This window comes from Uloborus diversus, chromosome 9 (assembly GCF_026930045.1).
Source record: "Uloborus diversus isolate 005 chromosome 9, Udiv.v.3.1, whole genome shotgun sequence".
Classification (NCBI taxonomy): Eukaryota; Metazoa; Arthropoda; class Arachnida; order Araneae; family Uloboridae; genus Uloborus; species Uloborus diversus.
The window spans coordinates 149,658,396-149,683,873 of NC_072739.1; the positions used below are offsets into that span (position 1 = coordinate 149,658,396).

General features: G+C 35.0%; 1 protein-coding gene across 1 annotated transcript in view; it reads left to right on the forward strand.

The window, feature by feature from the left end:
- Window positions 1-11,788, forward strand: part of LOC129229474 (neprilysin-2-like) — a 164,269-nt gene extending 152,481 nt beyond the window's left edge. The window contains exons 18-21 of the mRNA XM_054863788.1: window positions 138-203; window positions 2,839-2,934; window positions 5,763-5,839; window positions 11,689-11,788. Of these exons, the coding sequence (XP_054719763.1) occupies window positions 138-203; window positions 2,839-2,934; window positions 5,763-5,839; window positions 11,689-11,788 (339 nt within the window). The remainder of the gene's footprint in view (window positions 1-137; window positions 204-2,838; window positions 2,935-5,762; window positions 5,840-11,688) is intronic.
- Window positions 11,789-25,478: the final 13,690 nt, after the last annotated feature.

The following is a 25,478-nucleotide window of genomic DNA, read 5'->3' on the forward strand; positions in this document are numbered from 1 at the left end:
CGGAAGCGGAAGTGTAAATGGACTTACTTTTCAACTCAGGAATTAGAAAGTCTAAATAGCAGCTTTTACACCTTTTCACGTAAAAACCAATACTTATTTTTTTTACATACCTTTCCCCCCCTCTTTTCTTCTCACAGGTGAATGGCATCAACACGCAAGGCGAGAATATTGCTGACAATGGTGGCATCAAAGAAGCCTTTAGGGTAAGCACTGTCATCTTGTGACAAATCGATAGAATATTGTTTCAAGATTGTATTCTTGTACTGAGTACTTGGAAATAGCTGTTTCTTTTTTCCCCAATGGAAAGAGGTGGGTTTTCCTTGCGTTGTGAACAACAGCATGGAAAAATATTCGTTTCTATTCTTATTAATAGTTTTCAGGTCCACACTCAGTTTACTTGCGAAGAATTTTCCGAAATGTTTTGAATCATTTATGATAATTTAATATTCTTTTAGTTAAACTTGAGATTTTATGAAAAAAAAAAAAATATTTGGCAATCTTTTATTATCTTTTGATTTTGTTCTCAAATCTGATGTTTTATTTGGACATTTTTCGTTTATTGCCGGTAAAAGACAATTAAGAAAAACTTTTGGAAAGAGAGCTTTTCTTATGCCTATTATTTCTAAAACTGAATTTTCTATTCAATCTACAAGCGTTATTTTAAATTATTAAATTGTATATAACGTGTGCATGTAGAATGTTTTTTTTTCTTTTCTTTTTTTTTTTTTTTTTTTTGAGCAATCACAATTGTTTATTGTTCTCACTTGACTGTTTTCGGCGTCCTATCATTTTATTTTCCCACCGCCACCCTCCGCACCATCACCGTCGACCGGCTCCTCACGATGCTGCTTCTACAGCGAAAGCCGTCTCCAGGTTGCATCCATGTCCTACACACACGCGCATACATACACAACAACACACATGCACGCACACACATATACACACAAACACATATACACATGCACAAACACATACACACACACGAATACATACAGAACCCTACACATGCACACACACACACAAACACATACATACACTCACACAAACAACTACCCACACATTCATTCCTGCACACAGACACAAACACATATGCCTACACACACATACACATACCCTTCCCCCTACATACACACACATTTATACACACAACTACTCACTCACACACTTATGCCTGCACACAGACACAAACACACATGCCTACACACATACACATACCCCTACACACAACACACATACCCCCACACACAAACACACACGCCTACATACACACAGTCGTGATTGCGAAAAACATAATTGGAATTCAAGATGTCAAAATTCAAATTAACTTTTGGATTTTTTTTTTATTTTTTTTTTATTTATTTATTTATTTTTTTTGTAATGGAAAATCATAATTTGTTTTTTTTTTTTATGTAAGTTTTCGGCAAAAAGTAAAATGTTTTATATTTCCAAATTCTTAATTCAGAACATCTGTGAAATGTTTCTTCCCCTTGAAATCAAATAATTTATTTTTGCAAAATTATAAATAATTGTCGTACAAGTATTTTTTCAAGTACATCTTTCTCGAAATATGAGGTGTATTTTTTTCATTTACTCTAATGAACTTACTTTGTTACCAGTTAATAGTCATATTGTTAGCGCGGACTATTTAGTTTTAAAATTTGACGAAAAAATACTAAATTCATTGGATTCAACGTTTCCAGAACTGAGATGCAAGAATGAATTTGATGAAAAGGGACTAAATTCATGGCGTTTGCCTTTTCCAGAACTGAAGTGAAAGAATGTCGGAGCGCAGAGCTGTTAAAATGTAGAATGCTTATTTTCGTTCTCAAACTTTGCCAAGCGTTTCTATAAAAAATTGGAGAGTAAATCTATCAAAACTTATTATTCCCACAGATCGTACTTTATTACTACAGTAGTACCTCTCAATAAGGGACGCTAATGGGACCAGACATTATGTCCCTTAAATAGAGGTGTCCCTTCTTCAGAGGTATTTTAGTTTATGCATGCAGTGTGTTAACTCAGTATAGTTTTGTCATGAACTTAAACTATTAACATTTAAGATTAAATACTTTTCATTTGTCACACACAAATAAATAAAATTTACACTTAATTAATTTTTTAAGTTTTTTATTGTTTTATTAATTATAATTAATTCAAAAATTTGGTAAGTCCAATATTTTGCAGGATAAAGCAATTTTTTTGAAGTAATCCATTGCATGAATTTGCTCCATGCCATATCATTTACAACGCAAGACATTGTGAATTACGATTAGAGTTCACATTTCAATTAGTACATAAAAAGCTAGTCAGTTTGTGCCCTCTCCTTTGGCCCTGAGCCTACTTGAATAAATATCTTGATGGGCAAATCGTGCATTTAACTTTTAGCAAGACTTTTACAATACATATACTCGTATCTTTTTAGCATATGTTAATGTTAAACTCTCCTCAATTAATTTTTAGAGGAAAAGTGAAACTTGAATTCCAGTAAATTCACGCTTTCTTATGCACTTGTTCATAATTTTTTGTAATTATTTTCTCTGTGACTGTCCCTTAAATAGAGTGTCCCTTAGTTAGAGGCAAATACATGGAGCTCCCTGTTCAAAGAGACTGGGACAAGAAAAAATTCCTTATTCGGAGGTGTCCCTTACGAGAGGTTCTACTGTATTAAACTAACTAAAATGTGAGTCATGAGAAATGTTTTTCAAAGATTATTTAAATATTTGTACGTGATTCCCAACGAAAGGTGTCTGTTTTTGAGAACCTCCACTCAAGATATTTTTCTATTCTGAAACTAAAAATCAGTTTTAGGAAGAGCACTTATTCTACCATGTCTTTCAGGCTTACCTTCAGTGGATCAGGGACCATGGAGCAGAAGATTATCTACCAGGCATCAAGTATTCCCCGACTCAGTTGTTCTGGATAAGTGCTGCGAACGTAAGGGCTGTTTCACTGAATCTCTTTCTAACCCTAACATTCCAACGATTCCTAGCTTATTCATAGACAAAACGAGCTGATGTGTGCATCATCACTTCTTTTTACGCCAGTTTAATGATAATAGTGTCTTGGAGTACTCAAAGAAACACTAAATATTTTTACCCCAAGTTTCTTGCGAACTGGAGCAAAAAAACATTTTATGCTGATTAATTTTCCCAATATTGGACATTTTAATGGGATTCAATGGTTAACTATCTGAATATCGCTAATAGTTGCCAAAATGAAATCATATTTAAAAAATAAAATCTAAAAACCCGCCTAATTTGTCGCAAAGGTGGCGAAAAAACTTGGCGACCAAAAGCTTGGCGATATAACACCAAGTGTTTGTCAAATTATAACACCACTTGAGTATGCATTGAAATTAACAATGATTTCCCCCCAAAAAGGTGCAAAATGCCCCCTTTGGAACATCCGAGTTCAACCAAAAGGGGAGGTGCGCAACTAGACTCCACTAGGAGTCCACATACCAAATTTCAACCTTCTAGGACATGCCGTTTTTGAGTTATGAGAGATACATACGCACATACACACTTTGCGCACACGCACATATACATACGGACGTCACGAAAAAAGTTTTTGTAATTAATTCGGGGATCGTTATAATGGATATTTCGGGTGTTTATACGCTCTTAGGCATATATCCACGTGTGGTCGGGGTTGGAAAAAAAAAAAAAACTCAACATTCATTCGGGGCTGGGTAAAATGGAAATTTAGGTCGATTTTTAGTGAAAACTTTTTTACGAATACAATACTTTCTTTTTTGTAAAAGGAAGTAAAAAAAAACACGGTCAAAAATCAGTTAAGGTATTCTAAGGCTATTTTTAGCGATGATGCCGCCATTTTCTTTTCCTTTCTCAAAAAAACTTCTTAATAAATATTTCATTACCTAAAAAATCTTTTTTTTTTTTTTTTTTTTTACTGCCAGCATATAACGAATATCTCGTTACAGCGTCCAGAATTTTTGATGCTGTAGCGAGTTGTTTGGTGTTTGCTTGCTTCAGCTCTGTAAGTATGGCGGTAACTTGTAGCGTTATTACAACTCCCTACTGTTTCGTCGTCGTAGCTATGGTGAAAAGAGAATCGTATAAACTTAAACATAAAACTATTTAAAAGGACGATTAATTTCATTCAATTACTTACAAAAAGTACCCAGAAAGATATAGTTCTACGCCAGTACTAACAACAGTCTTGACAGAAAACACTCAGAAAACGAGCTGATGTGTGCATCACATGACTTCCTTTTACTCCAATTTAATGTCATTTCCCCATTATTGGCAATTTTAATGGGATTCAATTGTTTACTATCTAACTATCACCAACAGTGGACAAACTGAAAGCAAATTTTTTAAAAAGAGAAAAAAAATCGCTAAATTTCTCGCCAAGTTGACGACAAACTTGGCGACCAAAAGACTGGCGATATATCGCCAAGTGTCCGACAAATTATAACACAACTTGAGTTTACATCGAAACTAACAATGATTTCCCTCAAAAAAGGGGCAAAAGACCCCCTTAGGATCATCCGAATACAACCAAAAGGGAAGGTGAACAACTAGACCCTACTAGGAGTCTACGTACCAAATTTCAACTTTCTAAGACATACCGTTTTTGAGTTATGCGAGATACATACGCACATACGCACATACATACGTACATACGGACGTCTCGAGAAAATTCGTTGTAATTAACTCGGGGGTCGTCAAAATGGATATTTCGGGTGTCTGTACGTTCCTAGGCATACATCCACGTGTGAGCGGGTCGAAAAAAGAACTCAACATTCATTCGGGGGTGAGAAAAATGGAAATAAAGGCCGATTTTTGAGTGAAATTTTTTTCGCGAATACAATACATCCTTTTTCGTAAAAGGAAGTAAAAAGTCACAGACGCATTGCGTTTCAACGTTTGCTAATTCCGGGCAATTTGGCTGAACTTCAGGGCTACATCTGTATGCCTGAGAGCCAAGCAGCAGTCTGGAAAATTTCAGATAACACTGCGTAATCCAGGGTAAGAAATAAATGCGTAGTCCCGGGTAACGGAATGACCATTTTATACGCGTTGCGCATTTGGGTTATATTCTTTTCCCTACGGGAGAGCGGGTTTTTCCTTTTGTCCTATACTGTGTTCTTTAATTACGTTTCCTTTCTGCTGGAGGAGAGGAGAAAGCGGGATTTTCGTTTAAACGTGTTCGTTGAAAAGTTCGGAGCGCTAATCTATCTGAGTTCGCTTCGCTCGCTAATCGGCTGGGTTACGGTGGTGCGATCGTTTGGCTAGTTAGGTGGTAAACAATATAGTTTGTTGATTATTTTACATTTTAAAGCAAACGCATTTTAAAGCAAATGGCAAATTATTTTAAATTGCGGTTCTTTATAAGGGTGTGTACGCATTTAAGTTGAAGAAAATAATTATTTTTAATTCAAAGGGTATTTTAATTTATTCTAATGACTTCCTTTAAACTCTTAGCACAGACTTCGGAGTGCGGGTACTGCTAGTTCCTAGTAAAAATTAATGAATTCTGAAGCAGTTGCTTTTCCGCCAGCTCAGTATTATTGCTGGGAAAACAAGCCTGTCCTTATTACAGTAACAACCCCGGGAGTTTATTCTTTCACAACCCTCTTATATTTCATTGACATTTCAGTGTTCCTTTTAGAACGAAATAAAAGCAGATTAAATAAACGAAATGTTTCAAGGTTCCATGTAGTCTCGACTAATTTTCACCTCAAAAAATATTGAAAACTAATCTGTAACTCCTTTATCTTTTCTTTTTTTGAATAGGTTTGGTGTGGCAAATATAGGCCTGAAGTCCTGAAGTTAAGAATTATGACAGGATCTCACAGTCCTGCTCCTTACAGGTAATTCTTTTGAAAAGGAAAAAGTCGGTGATTCATTTGAATAAAAATGCAATATTTTGGCCATTATGAAGTTATCTTCAAATCCTCTTTTTCAGCGCACTGTTAACTAGAATAGTGCTTGCGTTAATTAAGCTTTAAGAGTACATTAAAAAGTTGTAATTTGCGAACAAGTCAAATTATTCTTTTAGAACAGCCCTTTTGTTACTACACTCATGTCTAAAATTAAGGTCACAAACGTGTTGAGAAAGAGAATAGTCGACGTATGGACTGGCCCTCGAGGTCTCTGGATCTCAATCCAATTGAACCAGCTTGGGATGATCCAGGAAGAGCCACTGCACAGTGTAACCCCCTCCCTATGCAGAGCGTGATTACCGCAGGGGCATGTGGGGCACAAGCCCCTCCTCTTAGATTTCAGGGGGGCCCGAAATCCCCTTAAATTATCATGTTAATTAAAAATAAGTAATGATTTCACTCAGAGTCTAGAGTACAATGATATCCTTGATAGTTTTGCAAATGCCAAAACAAGGAAAAAATCTATTTGTTGATAAAAATTCCCCTTCAAAATGTGATCTCTTTGCAAATTAGAAAAGCACTCAAAATTTAGTCTGTATTTACTATTAAAGGTTATATCATAGCTAATTTTGGTATTTACGGTTCACTGTAACGGGCAAAGTTTAACCACATTTTGTATATTTATCGTATACTACTTTTCTCTACTTTCTCTACTCTTCTACTTTTTAAATGTATGTATTATATTGTGCTACCTCCAAATTTAGTATGATTGTGTAAAAACGCAAGTATCGAAACATTTTATTGCTTCAACATAAAAAAAAGCGGGAATGTGGGGGGGGGGGGGGGGCGCAAAATGAATTTCGTGCCCAGTGTCTTCAAAAATCTTAGTCGGGCACTAGGGGGCCCTGAAATAGAAATGTGCCCCATGTCCAATGTCAGGATGATCGAGCTAAGTGTTTAAAGTGCGCTTTTGGAAGAATGGGTATTGTAGCGCCAAGCATTTATTGACACCCTCATAAACAATATGAAAGCTCATTGTTGAAGCTTATACAGGTTGTTCCGTTTTAGCCTGCAAGACCTTTATTTTCGCAACCGTTAGTCCTAGATGTATACTTCCAATTGCAAAAATGTTCAAAATCAGATGCAGAGTTAATTAAGATACTGATAGTTTGAAGCGAAAATAAAAATGAGTCAAAAATACAAAATTTACCTTTTTATACGGGCCCCAGGTTCCTAAGTTTTATTTAGGGAAATAATCTCCATTGAAAAATAATTCCAACACAAAAAGTTTGAAATTAGTATGACCAATATTCACCGAGATATGAAACGCAGCGTTTTGTGACTTACACCACTTTTCACTCGCTGTTAATAACACTTTTTGGGGGAAAATATAGTTTTGCGTATCACGGCATAACATTGGCATTTATTTTTGAATAACAATGAAAAATACAAATACTTTGTTTTTCTTACTTTGACGACCTGTCATTCTTCTGAAAGGGCGATAAGTTCCAATCTCATCTTCTGTATGGTCCCTTAAAGTTTTAAACTGGAATATCTTCTTGAGTTTTGGTCGCACAAATGTCAAGTTTTTTGTGTCAGTAATAACTTTCAATGGAGATTATTTCTCTAAATATTAGTTAGGAGAACTAAGGCCCGTATAAAAAGTTTTTTTTTTTTTTTTTGACTCATTTTTATTTTTATGGGGGGATAACATTTCCGTGCTTATTGGCCGTGGTCTAATTGGAGTAGAAATTCCAGATGTTTCGTCTTGCTTTGCTGCAGCCATCATCAGTGTTTTGAGTTTGGTGAGACTGATTCCACTGATGATGGTTGCAGCTGTTGACCACTGATGATGGCTGCAGCAAAGCAAACCGAAACGTCTGGAATTTCTACTTTAATTAGACCACGGCCCATAAGCCCGGAAATGTTATCTCCCCATATTGACGGCGGCCGTGAAAGCCTTAAACAGTATTTTTACTTTCTTCTATATCTAATATATAGAAGAAAGTATTGGATTCGTGCAAATTTCCGAATTTCGAATTTTGACGGATTCGAACGTTTTGAGGTGTGCTGAGTCCATTTCGACCATTTTTGGAAAATGTCTGTCTGTCTGTGTGTGTATGTATGTGTGTGTGTGTGTGTGTGTGTGTGTGTATGTATGTGTGTCACGTCTGTGTGTGACCAGTTTTTTGTGGCCGCTCTACAACAAAAACTACCGCATGAAATCGAACGAAATTTAGTACACATATGTGCCCCTATGTGAACTTGTGCCCATTAGTTTTTGGCGCGAATTCCTCCAAGGGGGGTGGAGCAATGGGACGTTTTTCGAGTTACGCGTGCTTGCTATTCCTCAGGAAGTTACTGGCGGAATCAAACAAAATTTGGTCCATATGTTGGTATTAACAGGAACAGGTGCTGATTCAATTTTGGTGTCAATAACTCAAACGGGGGTTGAGCTATAGAACGTTTTTTGTCGTCAATTGTGACTGCTGTATCTCAAGAAATAATGAACGGAATGAAAGAAAAATTTATTGGCAAGTAGCCCTTAGTGGGTATAAGAACTGATTTTATTTTTGTGTCAACAGCTAAAAAGGAGGTAGCGCAATCACCCGTTCTTTTTTTCCATTTTGAGTGCCCTATCTCAAGAAGTAATGCTACGTTCTGGTTGAAATTTGGAATATATGTGAATCCATATGTAAACAGGCTTTGGTTCTATTTTGACGCCGATCGCTCCAAGAGGTGTTGATTTTTTTTTTTTTTTTTTTTTTTTTTTTTTTTGCGAATAAAAATATTTTTATTAATGCAACAATAAGAAAGATAAATCGTAATAGATTGTCGTCTGCGTATTTCTCGTGATTTTAATTGTATGGAAATGGTAGGAAATATTATCTCAATGATTTAAAATTTTTAACTGTTGCCATCTTATGTTTGTTAACAAATAAAATATTTGTAATTAATTCAAGCAAGGCTTTTAAAATAACTTTCAATTTTCGCTCTTTGCTTTGCTTTTGCAATAATTCAGACATTGGGACGGTCGTCAAGTTTTTGCATGTGTAATTTTGTTTTTGTTGGGAATATTGCTTCCTCGTCAAGCATGGGGAGGGATCAGAAAAAAAAAAAAAAAGAAAAATATAGAAGAAAGTTTCGTGATGGCCACAACATACTAGTTATTTTTGTTTCAAATTTTCAATATCTTAACTCTGCATCTGATTTTGAACATTTTTGCAAATGGAATTATACGTCTAGGCCTAACGGTTGCGAAAAAAAGGTCTTGCAGGTTAAAACGGAACACCCTGTATAGCAATGCACGGTGGTCCCACTTTATATTGCTGGCTTTTCCCGAGATAAATGTGTTATCACCGATTGATAAGTTAGCGCTTTTTAAAATACTCTGTTTTTTAACTCCGCGGCGACGCAGTGAATAGTTTTCGGTTTTTGCAGACTTATGTTAATGACCTTAATTTTGGACATGAGTGTACTCTTTAGATCTGCTCAGCAGGATATTCCCGAATAAGTCAAAATATACTTTTTAGAGTACTACTGCAACTACTATATCCATCCAAGTAATCCTGAACATTTTTTGGGAACATTTCTTTTGCGATTAAGACTGTCTTCAGTGAGGTCAAAGAATACTTCTGAAAAAAAAAAAAAAAACATATACGTTTCAGAAGACTCATTCTACGACTACCTCATGATCTGTTCATAGAGTATCTCTGAACAAGTTACAAGTCTTAAGCATGGTTTTAGAACACTCCGTTTGTAACAGACCTGTTCAGGAAGAGAGAATGAGAGAGAGTTAAGACAGTGGTGCCCAACCTACGGTCGGCGAGCCATATGCGGCCGTTGATCATCTTCATTCTGTATAAAGAATAAGTGATGCAAAATTTGCAGCCAAATAGTCGGAAATTTGTTTCTAAAAACATACTTCGTATAAATAAAATAAGCATATGCTAATGATAAAAGTGGTTCTCGGTTTGTAGTTTTCTTTCTTTGTCCATGTTTTCCAGTGTTATCTAGAAAATTTTAAATAAAAATTTAAATTAAATGAAAAATGATCAAATAATCTTTTTGCTACAATATGATTAAAGTGAAAAATCAACGTAAATAAAGCATAAATGCTCATGAAATAACAGCGTATAGTTATGTCAAGGATACAATAATGGAGCCTCTTCGTCAGTGAAAAAAAAAAAAAAAAAAAAACACACACACACCATATAACATGAAAGTGGTGAAAGAAGTGTTCTCTCGCGACTTTCTTGATGTGTGGTGTTTTTTTGCACTGATGAAGAGGCTCCATTGTAGCCTTGGAAGAACTGCATGCTGTAATTTCTTGAGAATTTGCTTTATTTACGTTGGCTTTTCGCTTTAATCAAATATCTAAATTACTGTCTAACCACGGATTGTATGGAAAGGCAAACATCCGGTTTACACGCGGAAATGGAAGCATCTATTAGTTTTCAGGGATGTCATATTTTGCAGATGTATGTTAGCCTCTAAATTAAGCAGAGTCTCATTCAAATGAGCGGAATACGCGCATGATTTTCCCCCCCCTCATTCAGATGGAGTCGCCTTAACTGGATGTTTGCCAATTCCATACAATCCGTGGTCAAACAGTTTCTCAGTGTTTTGGGCCGCGAGGTTTATCTTAATACTGGAAAATCGCCCGTCAAGGTATATGAATGTTGAAAATTGCTTCTTAATTTAACAATAGGGAAGTTGCAACCTATTAAATGTTCATATTTTGGCTATTGGATATTGTTAATTGACCCTCAAAACTAAAAAATTCACCATCGCCGAATTTTAAAACACCGTGGTTGATTCTTAATGAATTTTTAAAAATCCACGCGCAAAAGTGCGCGCTTCTGAAACGTCACGAGCCTACGTCACAGGGCGCGAACGGGCAGCCTTCCGCCGAAGATCCCTTGTTTTCGCTAGGAATATTTTGAGCGCGCTGATATTTATAATTTTTAGAAATTCAATAATCCTTTTGAACACACTATGGAGACCGGATTCGTTAAAGCACAATCTAAATAATCTTCCTCATGTAACATCAATGAGGATATTCGAATATTTCCGAGAGGATGAGAGGTTTAATGTTCGAGAAACGCGAGGAGTTAAATGCGAGGAGATAGCCTTTTACGTTTCGTCTTCGAAGTCGAATGCGTGACCTTCGGCTTCTGCCCTACCGGAAGGCGCATAACGTCACTTCCTATGCCATCTGACGTCACAGGCGCTTGAACTTTAAAAATTAATTTAAAAAAAACTACTTATCGTATCGCAAAAATTTTTTCACCTATGATGTTCATACATGTTACTCTATCATATAAAAATAAAATTGAAAAATCGAAAACTTCCCTATTGCCAGGCATCTTGCCATTGCCTGCTTGTTTGTTTGCTTGTTTGTTTGTTTTTTATAGTTGAAATTGTAACCCTAACTCTAGTGGATTAACCCTAAACTCCAGTAGATAGCGTTAATTGTTGACCACTTTTTCGTTTCTTCATTCTCCTAAAATGAGTCTTTCCCAGTAAAACAATTAAGATGCCGGATCCAGTTCAGCCTTGTCGCAATAAAGTCTTTCGCTGCATGTCAAACATTACCAAAACAAATTATCGAATTATCATGCCGTGGCTCGAGTTTCATTTTTGATGTCGTCAGAGTGTTACTCGATCAGTGAATTTGCTATTATATGTATGTAGATGATGAGGTACGACCTTTGGGTAAAAAAAGAATGGGCAGCAATGGATTAAGACATTGAAAAAAAATCGATTTTTTTTTCTTTCCCTTTGATGCTGAATGTAATAAACTGCATAACATTTAAAAACTTTTTTTTCCCTAGGGTTATCGGCCCATTGGCGAACGCTCCGGAGTTCGCCAAAGAATTTGGTTGTCCACTCGGATCGCCAATGAATCCGATCAGGAAATGTACCGTATGGTGAACATCCACCATCCAGTGACTTTAATCTTCCCATAACTTCTGTGATGTACGTTATTTGGCTGACATTCGCCAAATCTTAGTATCGTTCATGTGATGTTGCCAACTTCTACATCAATATGAACATTATTCGTTTGTGTTGCCATCTGATGAGAGAAGAGCGAGACGATTCGTTCAGCTCGAGGACTCGGAATCATCGTTAAAATGGTCCTCAAATAGTAGTTACCGAGAACTTATTGGAGGTACAGAAAATTTTGATCTCAAAAAGAAGACATTTCACTCTGTGACCACAGGAAATGCATTAATTCCACGTTGGTGAAATTTTATTCGTTAACGATAATTTTGTATGTTTCAAAGCAAAGACAAAACTTTTATGCCAGACCTTTATAAAATGTATTTGAAGAAGTTTAGTATTTTTCATATTTTGATAAGTGACATCCGTTCTTTATCTTCAAAACAGAAGAAAGACTTGAATGGTTGTGAACTCTTAAATTCTTCACAGGAGATAAAAATTGTGATTTATTTATTAAGAAGAACTTGTATCATAAAATAATAAGTGTGGTTGAAATCGTCACGTGTTTATACTTCTGCTGTAATGTTAATTTTTGAGGAATCTATATTAGAAGTGATTGTTTGTTGTCTTTGATGAGTGTGATAATTAACAATACTATAGCTAAATTCTGAAAATTTTGATTTTGTTTGGCAGTTTTTTATTTAGTTGATGGGGAAACAGCTGATTCACTGAAACATAAAAATTTCATGTTCTTAAGTAAGCTGTGTCATTATACAGCAAGGCTTTTGTAGTACCCGTTTCAGTTATTCTTGAATAATATATTTATGTGTGATAGTTGAAAAAATTTTGTACATTAAGGCCTCCTTCATATGAGGCTCCTTAGTTGAATCAACTTTCAAACGGGCGGTTGTTGGGAAGCGTAACCAGATAGAAAAGAAACAACTATTTAAAAAAATCTTGAAATTTCATGGTAAAAGTTACTGGCATCCACGTTGCTAGTAACTTTTACCGTAAAATCCTATTTTACTGTAAAATTTCACAGTAGAGAGTTAAAAAACGCAAAATGCGGGCAACAGGTTCGAACTCGGACCTTCGTATTTGCAGGCGGCTTTGCTGATGACCACCATAGCAGACAGTTCACGTCGAGGGAGAGGAAATGCGGTGTTATATGCTTTGCACTGTAAGTCACGTGGTGCATCAATTGGCGCTGCCATCGTTTTTTTATTTCGGTACAATTTACTGTAATTCTTTTCCCTACTGTAAACATTCCATTTTACAGTAGTATTAAGACAGTCAACTCTTCAGGCATGAAAGTCACATGTGCCGCAAAAATTCCCATCCCGATGAGTTGAATCAACTGAAAGGACATTATCGAGTGTTCGCTCTACACACAAGTAAACTGGTTGAGTCAACTCCGTTCCGTTTTAAGAGAGTTGTGGAGCAGCTGCTCAAACCGGCTTACTACCAACCGGCACGACCTTGAGGGTCACGGATTTGGACAAAATTCTAGATATAGGTCAATTCTAACTAGATATGAGCCCAGGTATAGCGGTTTGACTGCATAGGCTCTGGTTCGGCTACAACGAGGTTCCAAAGTTGATAATTTGGACCCAGAAATGCAATAGAGTTTCCTTTAAAATTACAATTTTTATCGCTTTTTCTGCTATTGTACTGCAGAATGAGCCATTTGCATGCTTACCCTTTGAATTAATTACATTGAATACTAATTTTCAATAAGCGGTTCTCAAATTCAATTTGGCTACTGCTCTTAATTTCAATAACTTTAAATACCAAAATAACATAGTAACAGGATATTTATCGTTTGCAAATGAAACTAATCATTTTCGTTTTATATTGATCGTCTGCTAGTAAAAAGTATTTATCGTTTGCTAATGAAAACATTTGCTTTAACTGGATGTTTATCGTCTGCTAGCAAAGATATCCACGTTAAAAAGCAAAAAATGGGAGAAGAGAAAAAGCTCTGATTTATTGCACATGGTACACAAAAGAATAAAAATACAAGATCGTTTTGACTTTTCAAATAACTTAGATAATGCCCATAAATAAATACGTGTTCTCCCTTATACTCACTTCACTAATAAAAGATGCCAAAGGTGCTGGGAGATCGCACATAGTGTTGAATTCTGATATTCCAATGGAAACGCCATTGCATTTCCAGGGGCCAAACTATCAACTTTGGACCCTCGTTGCAGAGAAACTAGGGCATATGCAGTCAAACCGCTTTAGCTGCGCTCATATCTCAAGGGAATGGACGTACACCTAGAATTTTGTTCAATTCCGTGACCCTCGAGGTCGTGCCGTTTGGTCGTTAGAGGTGGTGTGAGGCATGAAATTGTTATTTTTTATGTATTATTTTATTTTGAGAATAGAAATTGTTTCAACTAGATTGTCTCGTGTGAGCACAGCGAAAAACACCTGTCAGCTAGTTGACCAGCAACTTTTTACAAACGTTGATTCAACCAACCGCCTAGTGTGTAGGAGACCTAAGACTTCGCTGTAGTTTTAATTTCTAAAGAATTTGTGTTAGATCAGAACAAGACTGCTCTCAGCATGTGATCTGTCTCTCACTGTATGCTTCACGAGTCATATTACGCAATTTAAATTTTCCAAATTTTGATTTTGGTTGACGATTTGTAAGTTTATTATCTGAAAAAAAAGCTAAAAATATATAATTTTGATTTTTCTGTTACTGACCGTTTCTGGTATTGACCAATCCATTCACATATTTGTTTGTTGTTTGGTTTATTATATGTGGCACGTTTTTTCTTTTTCCTCAATATTTCGAACATCAACTGACAAAAGTGATGCGTACAAATGTATATTTTGTGATTAAAAATGTGTTAGTACAAAGAACAGAACACGATAATAGTGCGATAGCTGGAATGTTATTTTTTTCAAAATGTGTAGTATATTAATGCTTTATTTGTGTTCTATGTATATATATGCGGCTTCCCTGCTTAAATAAGAGAATAATTTTATTTATAATGAATAAATAAAAATAAATTACTTAGAATGAAACATGTTTCTATAAGCATACCTTTGTGAAGCAAGAATTAGTAATTGAAGGGAAGTTCAATCTTTGGGTTAGCAAAAGAACGAGCAAAGACCCCCAAATCACGTGACTCAACAAAGACGAATGGCCGACACGTTTTTCGTGAAACTTGAGAAATAAACCTGATTTCTTCCAATGCTTTGCTTAAAAATATATCACGTGACTTATTGTCTTCGTTTAAGTCTTCATTCAATCCATTTTATCTCTTCTCGGTGATTTTAATGCGTTAATATATTTATCATTGCTGTTATGTTCTAAATGAAAATTTATTTACAACGTTTATTTTGTGAACAAACACATAATTGGCGATTTATCTCTTTCCCAACAACTTATAATTTGTGAATAATCTATTGAACAGGAAAATTATCACAAATACGCTTGAGTGAACGTATCCTAAGTAAGCCTAAATTGTTAAAAAATAATATCTGTTCATAACAAGGACCAGAAGGGAACAAAATTGGACATTCTGCTTTATTGTTTTTTTTCCCCCACATTCTCATGAATAGTTTTGTATTTTGTTTTACGACTATCAAATTAATTTCTTTGAAAAAACGTGCATTACATTTTTTTAACTAATTTGTGTAAACTAATTTGAATGTAAATAATCCATTTTGCGCGTTGTTTTAAAATTAAATTATAGCGAATACATCAAAAAATATATATACGTATTTTTAAAATTTAATGCACAAACTAAAAATTGCATATTGCTCTTTCTAGTTTACAATGATAGATATCAAAGCATAAAAAATCTACTTCAACTTCTACTTTGTTGTATTTTCAAAAAATGCAATTACAGAACCCTAATTGTTAAAAATTAAAAAAAAGAAAGAAAGAAAGAAAAAACGGAATTCTCAACTTCTGTATGGCATTTTTTTTAATTTTTAATTTTAGCTTAAAATTCTTTACTAATAATAAAGCTGAAAGTCTCTCTGTCTGTCAGGATCTCTGTCGGGATCTGTGCCTGTCAGGATCTCTGTGACGCGCATAGTGCCTAGACTGTTCAGCCGATTTTCATGAAATTTGGCACAAAATTAGTTTGCAGCATGGGGGTGTGCACCTCGAAGCGGTTTTTCGAAAATTCGATGTGGTTCTTTTTTATTCCAATTTTAAGAACAAAATTATCATAAGATGGACGAGTAAATTATGAAATTATCATAGTAGGGAACCGTAACATGGGCACAAGCCAATTGGCGAGAAAATTCACCATACATTATTTGTAAATATACAGGCGAACCAAAAGACCTTTTAATTTTCTATTACGGGCAAAGCCGTACGGGTACCACTAGTAAGTAATAAAATTAATAAATATCTACCATACACGTATTAACTCTTTTAGTGTCCTCCCTTTCTTTCGTCCAATCAATTTCCTAAGTTCGTCTTTTCTGTTAGTTACAATCATACCTCTACTTGAAGTCAAGGAGTAAAATTAATTAGCCTAATTGTCATTCTCTTGAAAATATGATTACCAAATGTGAGTAAAACATATTCTTACATATGAAACTGTATATTGTGGAAAATTAGGAAGCCGAAGGAATGGCTTTCCCTGAAGTGTAAAATTTATGTAAAATTGTGATTTAATAAAAACTGTTATTTTTATTCTCTTAGTTTAAAATCACTTTCGTTTTTTACAAATTACTATTGAAATCCACAATTGAAACTTTTAGAAATCTTGTTCATAAACAATGGTGGTTTACTGCCGGGATGAAAATTGAAGCAATTTGTAAAATGAAGAATGAAAATGTTGAAAAACGAAGAAATTTGATTTTTTTTCCGTACCACATACTTCGACAAAAATAATGACCTTACTTTCTGGATCCATCGTGGAGTCACGATATACGACGTGGAGTCATTAATCACAAAAAAAAATAAATAAAAATAAATTGCATTTTTTTCTTAAGTTGTTAAGAATCATCATTTCATTAACTGCTGTTTATTTTTCTGACTATCTTCTGTAGTATCAGAGTGGTTCTCAAGGACAGATTTACAGATCTCGGAGCCTCGGACACAAAGCGATTCATGGATTGGGTGATTCTCCAAAAACCTGATATTTTCCAATCGCATATTCTTCAAAAATAAAAATTCTTTAACCCCTTACCGATCGGATAATTTTCCAAGAAAAGGGTCAGAAAAGTGTCTATTTTTTTATTTAAGAAAATGATATAAAAAATAAGTGTATGAACAACATGTGCATTCAATTTTTCATTTTCAATATTTTTTGGATTGAAATTTTAAAAAAATTTAAAATTTATGAAAAGTTAACAAGCAAGCCTAAGCAAGCAGCGAAATTTTAAGAAATACGTCTTTTAAACTTTAAAAAAGAATTTAATAATCTTTTGTGTAATATAATTAAAGATAAGTTTTTTTTTTTTTTTTTGTGGTAAATTTCAAAGCTTGAGACACAGAGGCCAACGTCACAATCTGGTAAGTACCAAATTTCCTTTCTTAATGTGTGCAATTACATTTAAAATCAGCACATTTAAAATGGACAGGTGCTGCCATCTAGTGTATAAAGAGAGTAAAAGAAAGAAAAGAGAGAATAATATGTATTCCATGCAAAATAAATAAATTGGTTTTAATAGTTTCGTGCACACACCAGCACGGCAAGATCACGGAGCGAGAAATGGAGGTCGAAAGCTTAGCACGGCATTTTCACCGGAGCGAGCGGGAAGGGGTTAACTTTTTTTTTTAATTCATACTTACTCTTTGTTAAAAACTTATCAAAAGAAAAACAGAAGGAACTCACTTTAACAAAAGTGACAAAATGAGTTTCATCAACGGTTGTCAAAAATTTAACAGCAACAACTAAAAAATCAGTAGCCTTAATCAAAATGTACGTAATTGATAACCTATGTAAAACCTCTTTCAACAGAGACTCCCAGATAGAAGACATTTTTTCGAGTCCTAATCCCTTTTTCACATAAAGCTCTATTGTTTGTTTATTCAAATTCTCTTATTTAAAAAACTATTAACTCAATCCTAGAAAGTTGTTCTAAAATATTTCTATGTCAGAAATTAGGAGTATCTCCACCTAACTATTTGCGCAACATTAAAATTAAAAAATGTATAATCGACAAATTTCTTTTGGGGGATTCGTCCGAACAAAAATAAATAAATAAATAAATAAATATGATTATGCTACTGCTACATTTTTTGTTTGTTGTTTGCTTATTTTGGAACATAATTTAGTTTATTTTCGATCATATAATCTCATTTTCCAAGTAATGTATTGTTAAGAGTTCGTGATACAACTTCAAACTTTCTTGAAATGACGACTCAGTTCTTGAGAAAGCACAGGAGATTTATTTACAGCTATGTACAGGAAGCGTAGTTACAACTGCTAAATCAATCATCAGCAATTAAGCAAATATCTATTAATACCGTAAACTCAACGGTTACACACGTATTTACATCCAAATACGCAAAAATACAGCTCAAAGGCTTCACAAAACAGAGCTAATACATGCTCTCCAGCGCACCGCTGACACGATTCACAAGCAAAAACTAACTCGAGACTGACTCCCCCGTCGGCCGTGGCTATTTATAAATCTCGAAAGAAGTTTTCACAAAATTCGAAGTGCTTCTCGCATTTTCTTTTTATTCATTCACGAATCATATCAATGAAAAATTGGGGGACGTATACTTCAGTCGAATGTTAGGGGGTTGTATGTACATTACAAGAAACTATTTACAGGTTACGTTACTACAACAATTTTAGATGAAAGATAATGGAATAAACGCTCAATTTAGCCAGATTACAACAAATTAATCATAAAAATAAATACTATTTACAGAATTTGTAACAGTATTGAAAAAAAAATCCTTCAATTCCACTGCATGTATTACCAGTGCTTTATAAATAATGCAAGGACAGCGGCATTTTTTTAGCGCCAAAAAAGTGATTTTCCTTACACAAGACATGGTACATATGCGCAGAATTATAATTAAGGTAAATAATGCTATTTTTCTATTTTAAACTCTTTATTCAATTGCACGCTATATATACACTGTTAAAAGCAGGGGTTCCAGACGAGTGAAAATATTCCCTCTAAGGTGAAAGCATAGTGCCTGAAGGTGCATCACAGGCTAGAAAATAGAGCAGAGGAGCCAGAACATCATGCAATCGCAGAAAGACTCATTGCGCATGCGCTTTTTGCCTTAGACATACATTCAACCACCTCAATATGGCGGACAAATGATGATTGCGTTTGTGTGTCTTTCACATTGAATGAAGTACACTATTGGATTAAAACCCAACTTTTCTAGGATTAATTATCCGAAATTACAAGTAAGTACAGCTTTTGATCACTTTGTAGCTTTTAGGGCTTTCAAACATAGTTAAGTGTTTAAACGTGCATTTATTGCTTTTCACAGTAACCGACGTTAGTCTTCTAGTTCTCGTTTACTGTTACTATCGTGAAATTTCCATCATTCAAAACGCTACTAAAAATATCTGTCATTATTTTCTTGAATACTCGATAAGCAGCTTTTATTAGTCACCAAAAGAACCTTAATAAAAATGTTTCTTGTGCTTCGTAGATTATAACATAAAGATAGCGAAAAAAAAAAAATCTCTCTCAGTCTAGCTCTTTTTTTCTTTTTTTTTTTTTGCTTTTTCATTCAAGTGTTAGAATCATTTCCTGTTAGCAGTCCTCGAAAGCGTTAGAACTTTCTTTTGGTTTTTTTATTTAACTGTTGAAAAACTTTATGTGCAGTTTCTTTTGTTACTCTTGATTAACGTTTATGAAACGATTTTGTTTTTCCGTAATTGTAATATCCCTAAATATTTTTGGCTCATCATTTAAATAATCCATAAGTACAGCTATGCTTCATTTTCGGAATACGTCAAGTTTTAGTAAATGTACTAGCTGCGTGCCCGGCGTTGCACGGGCTACCTAAAAAATGTAAGAGCAGTCCAGTTGATGCTTTTGTAGTACACTGACACTAGTTTCTAACACGTTAAGGAATAAATAAATGCGCGTAAAGCAAGGTTTGCAAAACACCAGTAAAACATATTTTTGCCAAAACACCTCATCAACGTTAATAATCGTTATCAATGATACAAGTTATGAGTACATTTTCAGTCAGCACAAAAGGGGAAAATATATGCATTATCAACTATAATCTTTACTCACGTTAAACTGAATTACATCTGATAGACTATATCGGAAATATTTATGCACAATAACAATCCGCTTTTTACATAAAATAGTCTACTACCCGGCGTTGCCCGGGTGTTTATTAATGCTACATACCACTCAGATAAATATTTGGATGGATTCTATCCACATGGTCGTACAAGAATTACATCAATCCGTTTTCCAGGTACAAACCCTCAAAGAACTCAAATAACTTGTAAATCACTCATTTACTTTACGACGTGCACGGTCCTCCTCGAAAATAAAAGTTATGTCAAGTGACGCGAGTTCAACACTCAGGCTTGAACCAAAAAAAAAAATGTCAGTGAAATTTTGTGGCAGATTGCGGAAAACCCCCATAAAGTAAACATTTTAAATCCCCTGATTACAGGAAAAGCCTCAAAACAAAAACAAGAATTTTACCTGTTCATATTCGAGAAAAAGAAATGGCAACAGATCTTTCATCTCAATGATTTTCTTCACGCTGTAAATTTTAATAAAAGCGTTCATCCGGAAAGTTGAGTTGAAGCACTGAATAATAATTTGAATGGAGGAAAGCCTTCGAAAAATAGGGATTTGATTTTGAAATCTAAGAGTCATAATTAATAGTTTTTAATTGATATCTCCGCTAATTATTATCGGAGGATTATGTTAAATAGCCAAACATGAAGACGGGAAGATGACGAATCCATCGATACCTGGTTCGATGGTCAGTTCACTGTCGTTCGGGAGAAGAAGCTTGGACATAGATAGATAGATAGATAGATACTCAGATTTTATATGTATAAGATAATTTCTCACATGTTTTAAATAATTACTCGTTTTTAAATTATAACGTATTTGTGACAGATCTTTGATACAAGTGAAGGGGTAGATATTTATTGTTTTATTAATTTTTAACATTACTTTTTGTAAAAAAAAAAAAAAAAAACCATCAGAACCCTGAATTTTTTCACATGTTTTTTAACGACCCCAGAGTTATTATTCATATTATTTTTTTTATGATTCTTTAAGAAAACGATAAAGATTTCACCGGTCCGCAAAGTTTTTCATTTGCTTTTACCGCGCCCGTGGGTCAAAAGAGGTTGAGAAACACTGAGTTAGAGCACGATCAGATGAATTAACGCTATGAGCACTTCTTAACTATGTTGAAAACTCTGAAATATGATCAAATGCTGTAATTACATGTTTTAATCATTCCCAATACCGAGTTCAATGTGAAAATGTCCAAAACGTAGAATATCATAAATCAAAACAAAACTTAAAAAAAAGAAAAAAAAATACACAACTGTATTCAAAAACGCACACAATACGGGAGAGGGGGGAGGAGGATCTATAGTAAGGGGTGTCATTTCTCTCTCCGAAGATTCCTTTTTTTCACTCCGGCTGTCTAGTTTTTAAAAGGTGCCTGTTTTTCACCCTATTTAGAGGGGCGATTTCGGCTCCGTATTGGGTGCCGCTGGTGAACAAGCGTTTCTCCCCTGAAAGGTGCCGAATGCATCCTGTAGTTTTAACAGTGTAGAAGTAGAATTAAAAGTTTTCTTTTAGTCAAAACTGAAATGATGACCAGGAAAGTGACAGCAAAAGTGTTACATACCCCATTTTTGAATTTCAAAATTTTACTAAGGACATCAGGCAAATCTATGATCAAAATACTCAAGGAATTCAACAAAATCGGGGGAGTCAACATATTGTAGTACAGCATATTAAACACTCCCTGTTTTATCTAAAGCAATTGAACTCATTCTTAGGCCAGAAGAAACTTGGAACAAACCTTTAAGGGGGTCTAAGGACCCTTAACCTTCAAAATGTTCGACTTTCTGGAAAAAATATATGTTATGCCTAATTAAATTCTGAATAGTTTGATATCTTATTTATTACCATACGCAAAAAACTTTTCAAGTTATCGAAAAAATGCGTATACTTTCCCCATAGAGATTTATGTTAACAGCAGGTGTTTAAACCTCTTTTTCTCCGGTTGCATTTTCTCAGATTTCTGCGTTTTGCGTACATGATATCTCAGAGATTTTCTTATATACACTGCTTGACAATTGCTAAGGTACAAGTGATTTATGCAAATTTGTATCTCAACCACCTGGCCAATGGAAATAAATTCAAGTTCAGATGGCGTGGTAGAACAAGACTCGTTATCTGTATAAAAGACAGTGCATACACGCTCAAGATTCGTAAGAAAATTCACGCTGTTTGGTTTTTAACAAAAATACTGCTGGATGTTAAAAAAGATTTTTCTCTGAAATTCTGTTTGGTTCTTGAAATACTTAAGAGAAATGCTTAAGAGAAATGCTAAGAGAAATACTCAAATGATGTCAGCAAGACATCATTTGAGTATCTACGATCGTGGACGAGCGGTTGGACGACTGGAAGCAGGTTAAGGTGTCACCTCTGTAGCTGCTGCAATGGGTGTATAAAAAAGTGTCATCTCCCGATTAAAGACGGCCGCTGAAGGTGGAAATGTTTTGCAAAAGCATGTCAGGGGTCGTGGTAGGAGCATCACACCTTCAGAGGATCACTATATAGCCCTCGTGGCAAAAAAAAAACAGAAATTTCACTCTTGGACAGATAGCTGCAAATCTAACAACCACTACCAGTACGCATGTTTCTGCAAGAACCGTCTCACGGCGAGTAAATAATGTCGGTTTGTATGCATGGAAGCCCGTACGTTGCATCCAAGTTCAACCACGCCATCGTCTAGAGAGATTACGCTGGTGTGAGGAACATGTTGGTGGGATCATCAAAATTGGTCTAGAGTGATGTTCTCTGATGAATCTCGTTTCAGTGTGACAAGTGATTCTAGTCACCAACTACTGTGGAGAGAGCGTGGAACACGTTATGCACAAAAATTTGTTTATGAACGTGATCGGTACGGCCCAGGCGTCATGGTGTGGGCAGGCATCATGCACAATGGCAGAACACTGCTTCACATTTTTGAATAAGAAAGCGATACGTCGCGAATGTATTGCAGAGATGTTATGCTGGACCATGTTCGTCTTTTTAGGGGGGCTGTCGGTCCAGATTTTCTCTTCACGGACGACGATACACGGCCACACTGGAGCATTGAAGTATCAGACACACTGCAAAGTGAAAACATTCTCTGTATGCAGTGGCCTGCTTACTTTCCCGACTTAAATCCAATTAAACTTGCCTGGGAGGCTCTTGGCAGACGTGTTGCGCGAAGAACCGTCCCTCCCAGAACAGTACAAGAACTCAAATCCGCATTGAGAGAGAAGTGGGAAAACATCCCCCAAGCACTCCTCAATAACTAGTGGGGAGTATGAAAAACAGATGTAAATTGTGCATCAGTGTCCCTGGTAATCATACATCATATTAAGGTACTTATGTCTCCATCATTCTGACCTAGATCATTTTTTTTGGTGTTGTATGAAAATCATCTAAGTAGGTTTTTTTTTTTATTTTTAAGTTTTTACTTCATTAATGTAGTAATATCTGTATTATTTTGTACTTATAATAAAGGCACATCCTCCCTACTAACTATATATTTAGTTCTGTTTCTTTAATCATTATCTATTCTTAACTATTCCAAAAAACGTAATTGTTCTTTAGCAATCTTAGGCAATTGTCAAGCAGTGTATTTTCGTAAAACTTTTAATGCATGTTTGTCTGGTTTACTTTTAATCTGAACCTAATTTTTTTTTTTCGAATTATATAGTTTTTTTTCCGAAATTCTATAAGTTAATAGCAAAATTTTCCAAAATTTTGGGTGAAAATATATATATTTTATAATATTAACTTTCATTTTTAGCTAAAATTTAGGTTTGGATCATAAAAATAAATCAGACAAACATTCATGAAAAGTTTTACGGAAATACATAAGAAACTTTCTAAGATATCAAGCACGCAAAACGAGAAACCGGCACCTGAGAAAAAGAGGCTTAAACAGCTACTGTAAACATAAATCTCTATGGGGAAAGTTTACGCATTTTTACGATAACTTGAAAAGTTTTTTGCGTATGGTAATAAATAAGGTATCAAATTGTTCAGAATTAAAATATGCATACCATATATTTTTTCCAGAAAGTTGAAAATTTTGAAGGTTAAGGGTCCTTAGACCCCCACCTTTAATTTATTTGCCTTGATTGTTTAAATAATTAAGTAAATTAAAAGGACATTATTTTATGCCTTTAAGTATGCGAAATTTTTAAACACATGAGAAACGGATTGGAACACGTTAGGAGAGGGACTTTTAGGTAATTAAAAAATTTTCGTAGGAAAAAAATAAATGAGTTATTGTTTTGAGAAGTATGATAACATGGGAAAAGAGTTATTGCTAATTATTCAAAAAAAAAGGAAAAAAAAATAATTTGAATTTTGTTGTAATGAATTCAAATTATGTTTCTCGCAATGACGAGTGTGTGTGTATGTAGGCGTGTGTTTTTGTGTGTGGGGGAGGTATGTGTGTTTGTGTGCAGGGGGTATGTGTGTGAGTAGGCATGTGCGTTTGTGTCTGTGTGCAGGCATGAGTGTTGGTAGTTGTGTGTATGAGTGTTTGTGTGCGTGGGGGCGGAGTAAGTATATGTGTGTGTAGACATATGTGTTTGTGTCTGTGTGCAGGCATGAATGTGTGGGTAGTTGTGTGTATGTGTTCATGTGTGTATGTTGTAGGTGTCTGTATGTATGCGTGTGTTTGTGTGTGTGTGTATGTGTGTAGGTGTATGTGTTTGTGTGTGTGTGTAGTTGTGTATGTATGCGTGTGTGTGTAGCATATGGACGCAATCTGGAGACGGTTTTCGCTATAGGAGCAGCATCGTGAGGAGCCGGTCGACGGTGGTGCTGCAGAGGGTGCTGGTGGGAAAATAAAATGATAGCACGCCAAAAACAGTCGAATGAAAGCAATAAGCAATCGTGATTGCTCAAAAAATCTTTCTAGGTTAAACAATTTTTGTATTATGCTTCTGGAGCATGATATTGTTAGTACCTATTTATTTTATTAAGACATTTTTTATCGATTATTCATTGGTAATATTATTGTCCGACTTATCAAATGAACATTATTTCCGATCTGATTATCTAAACCCATGCGTTCATTTTCCCACACACGTATCGCATTTTGCTCCTTTTTTTTATCACTTCGAGTGAAGACTCAAAGAAAAGAGAAAGTGTGCTTTAAGATTCTAGTTTGCCAGTACTTGTCAGGCAATATGGCTTAAAAAACTGACCAGAGCGTATAATTATGTTTTAAAACAAAACCGAAAAGTATAAACTTAGGTAACATTCTTCATATAGCATGCAGCTTGGAGAAAGGACACGCTTGTATCCAGATAGGTATAATTTTATTATAAAACTCATGCTTCGCAGTTTTTAGTATTGCTAACAATTTTATTAACCTTAAGAAGAGTTTCTGCATCAGTCACTATGGAATCAACCATTTAGTGTCTGATATTTTAGAAATCCTGTGAAAACTCTGCTTGACTTTTATGTTTTGTCTAAAATATGG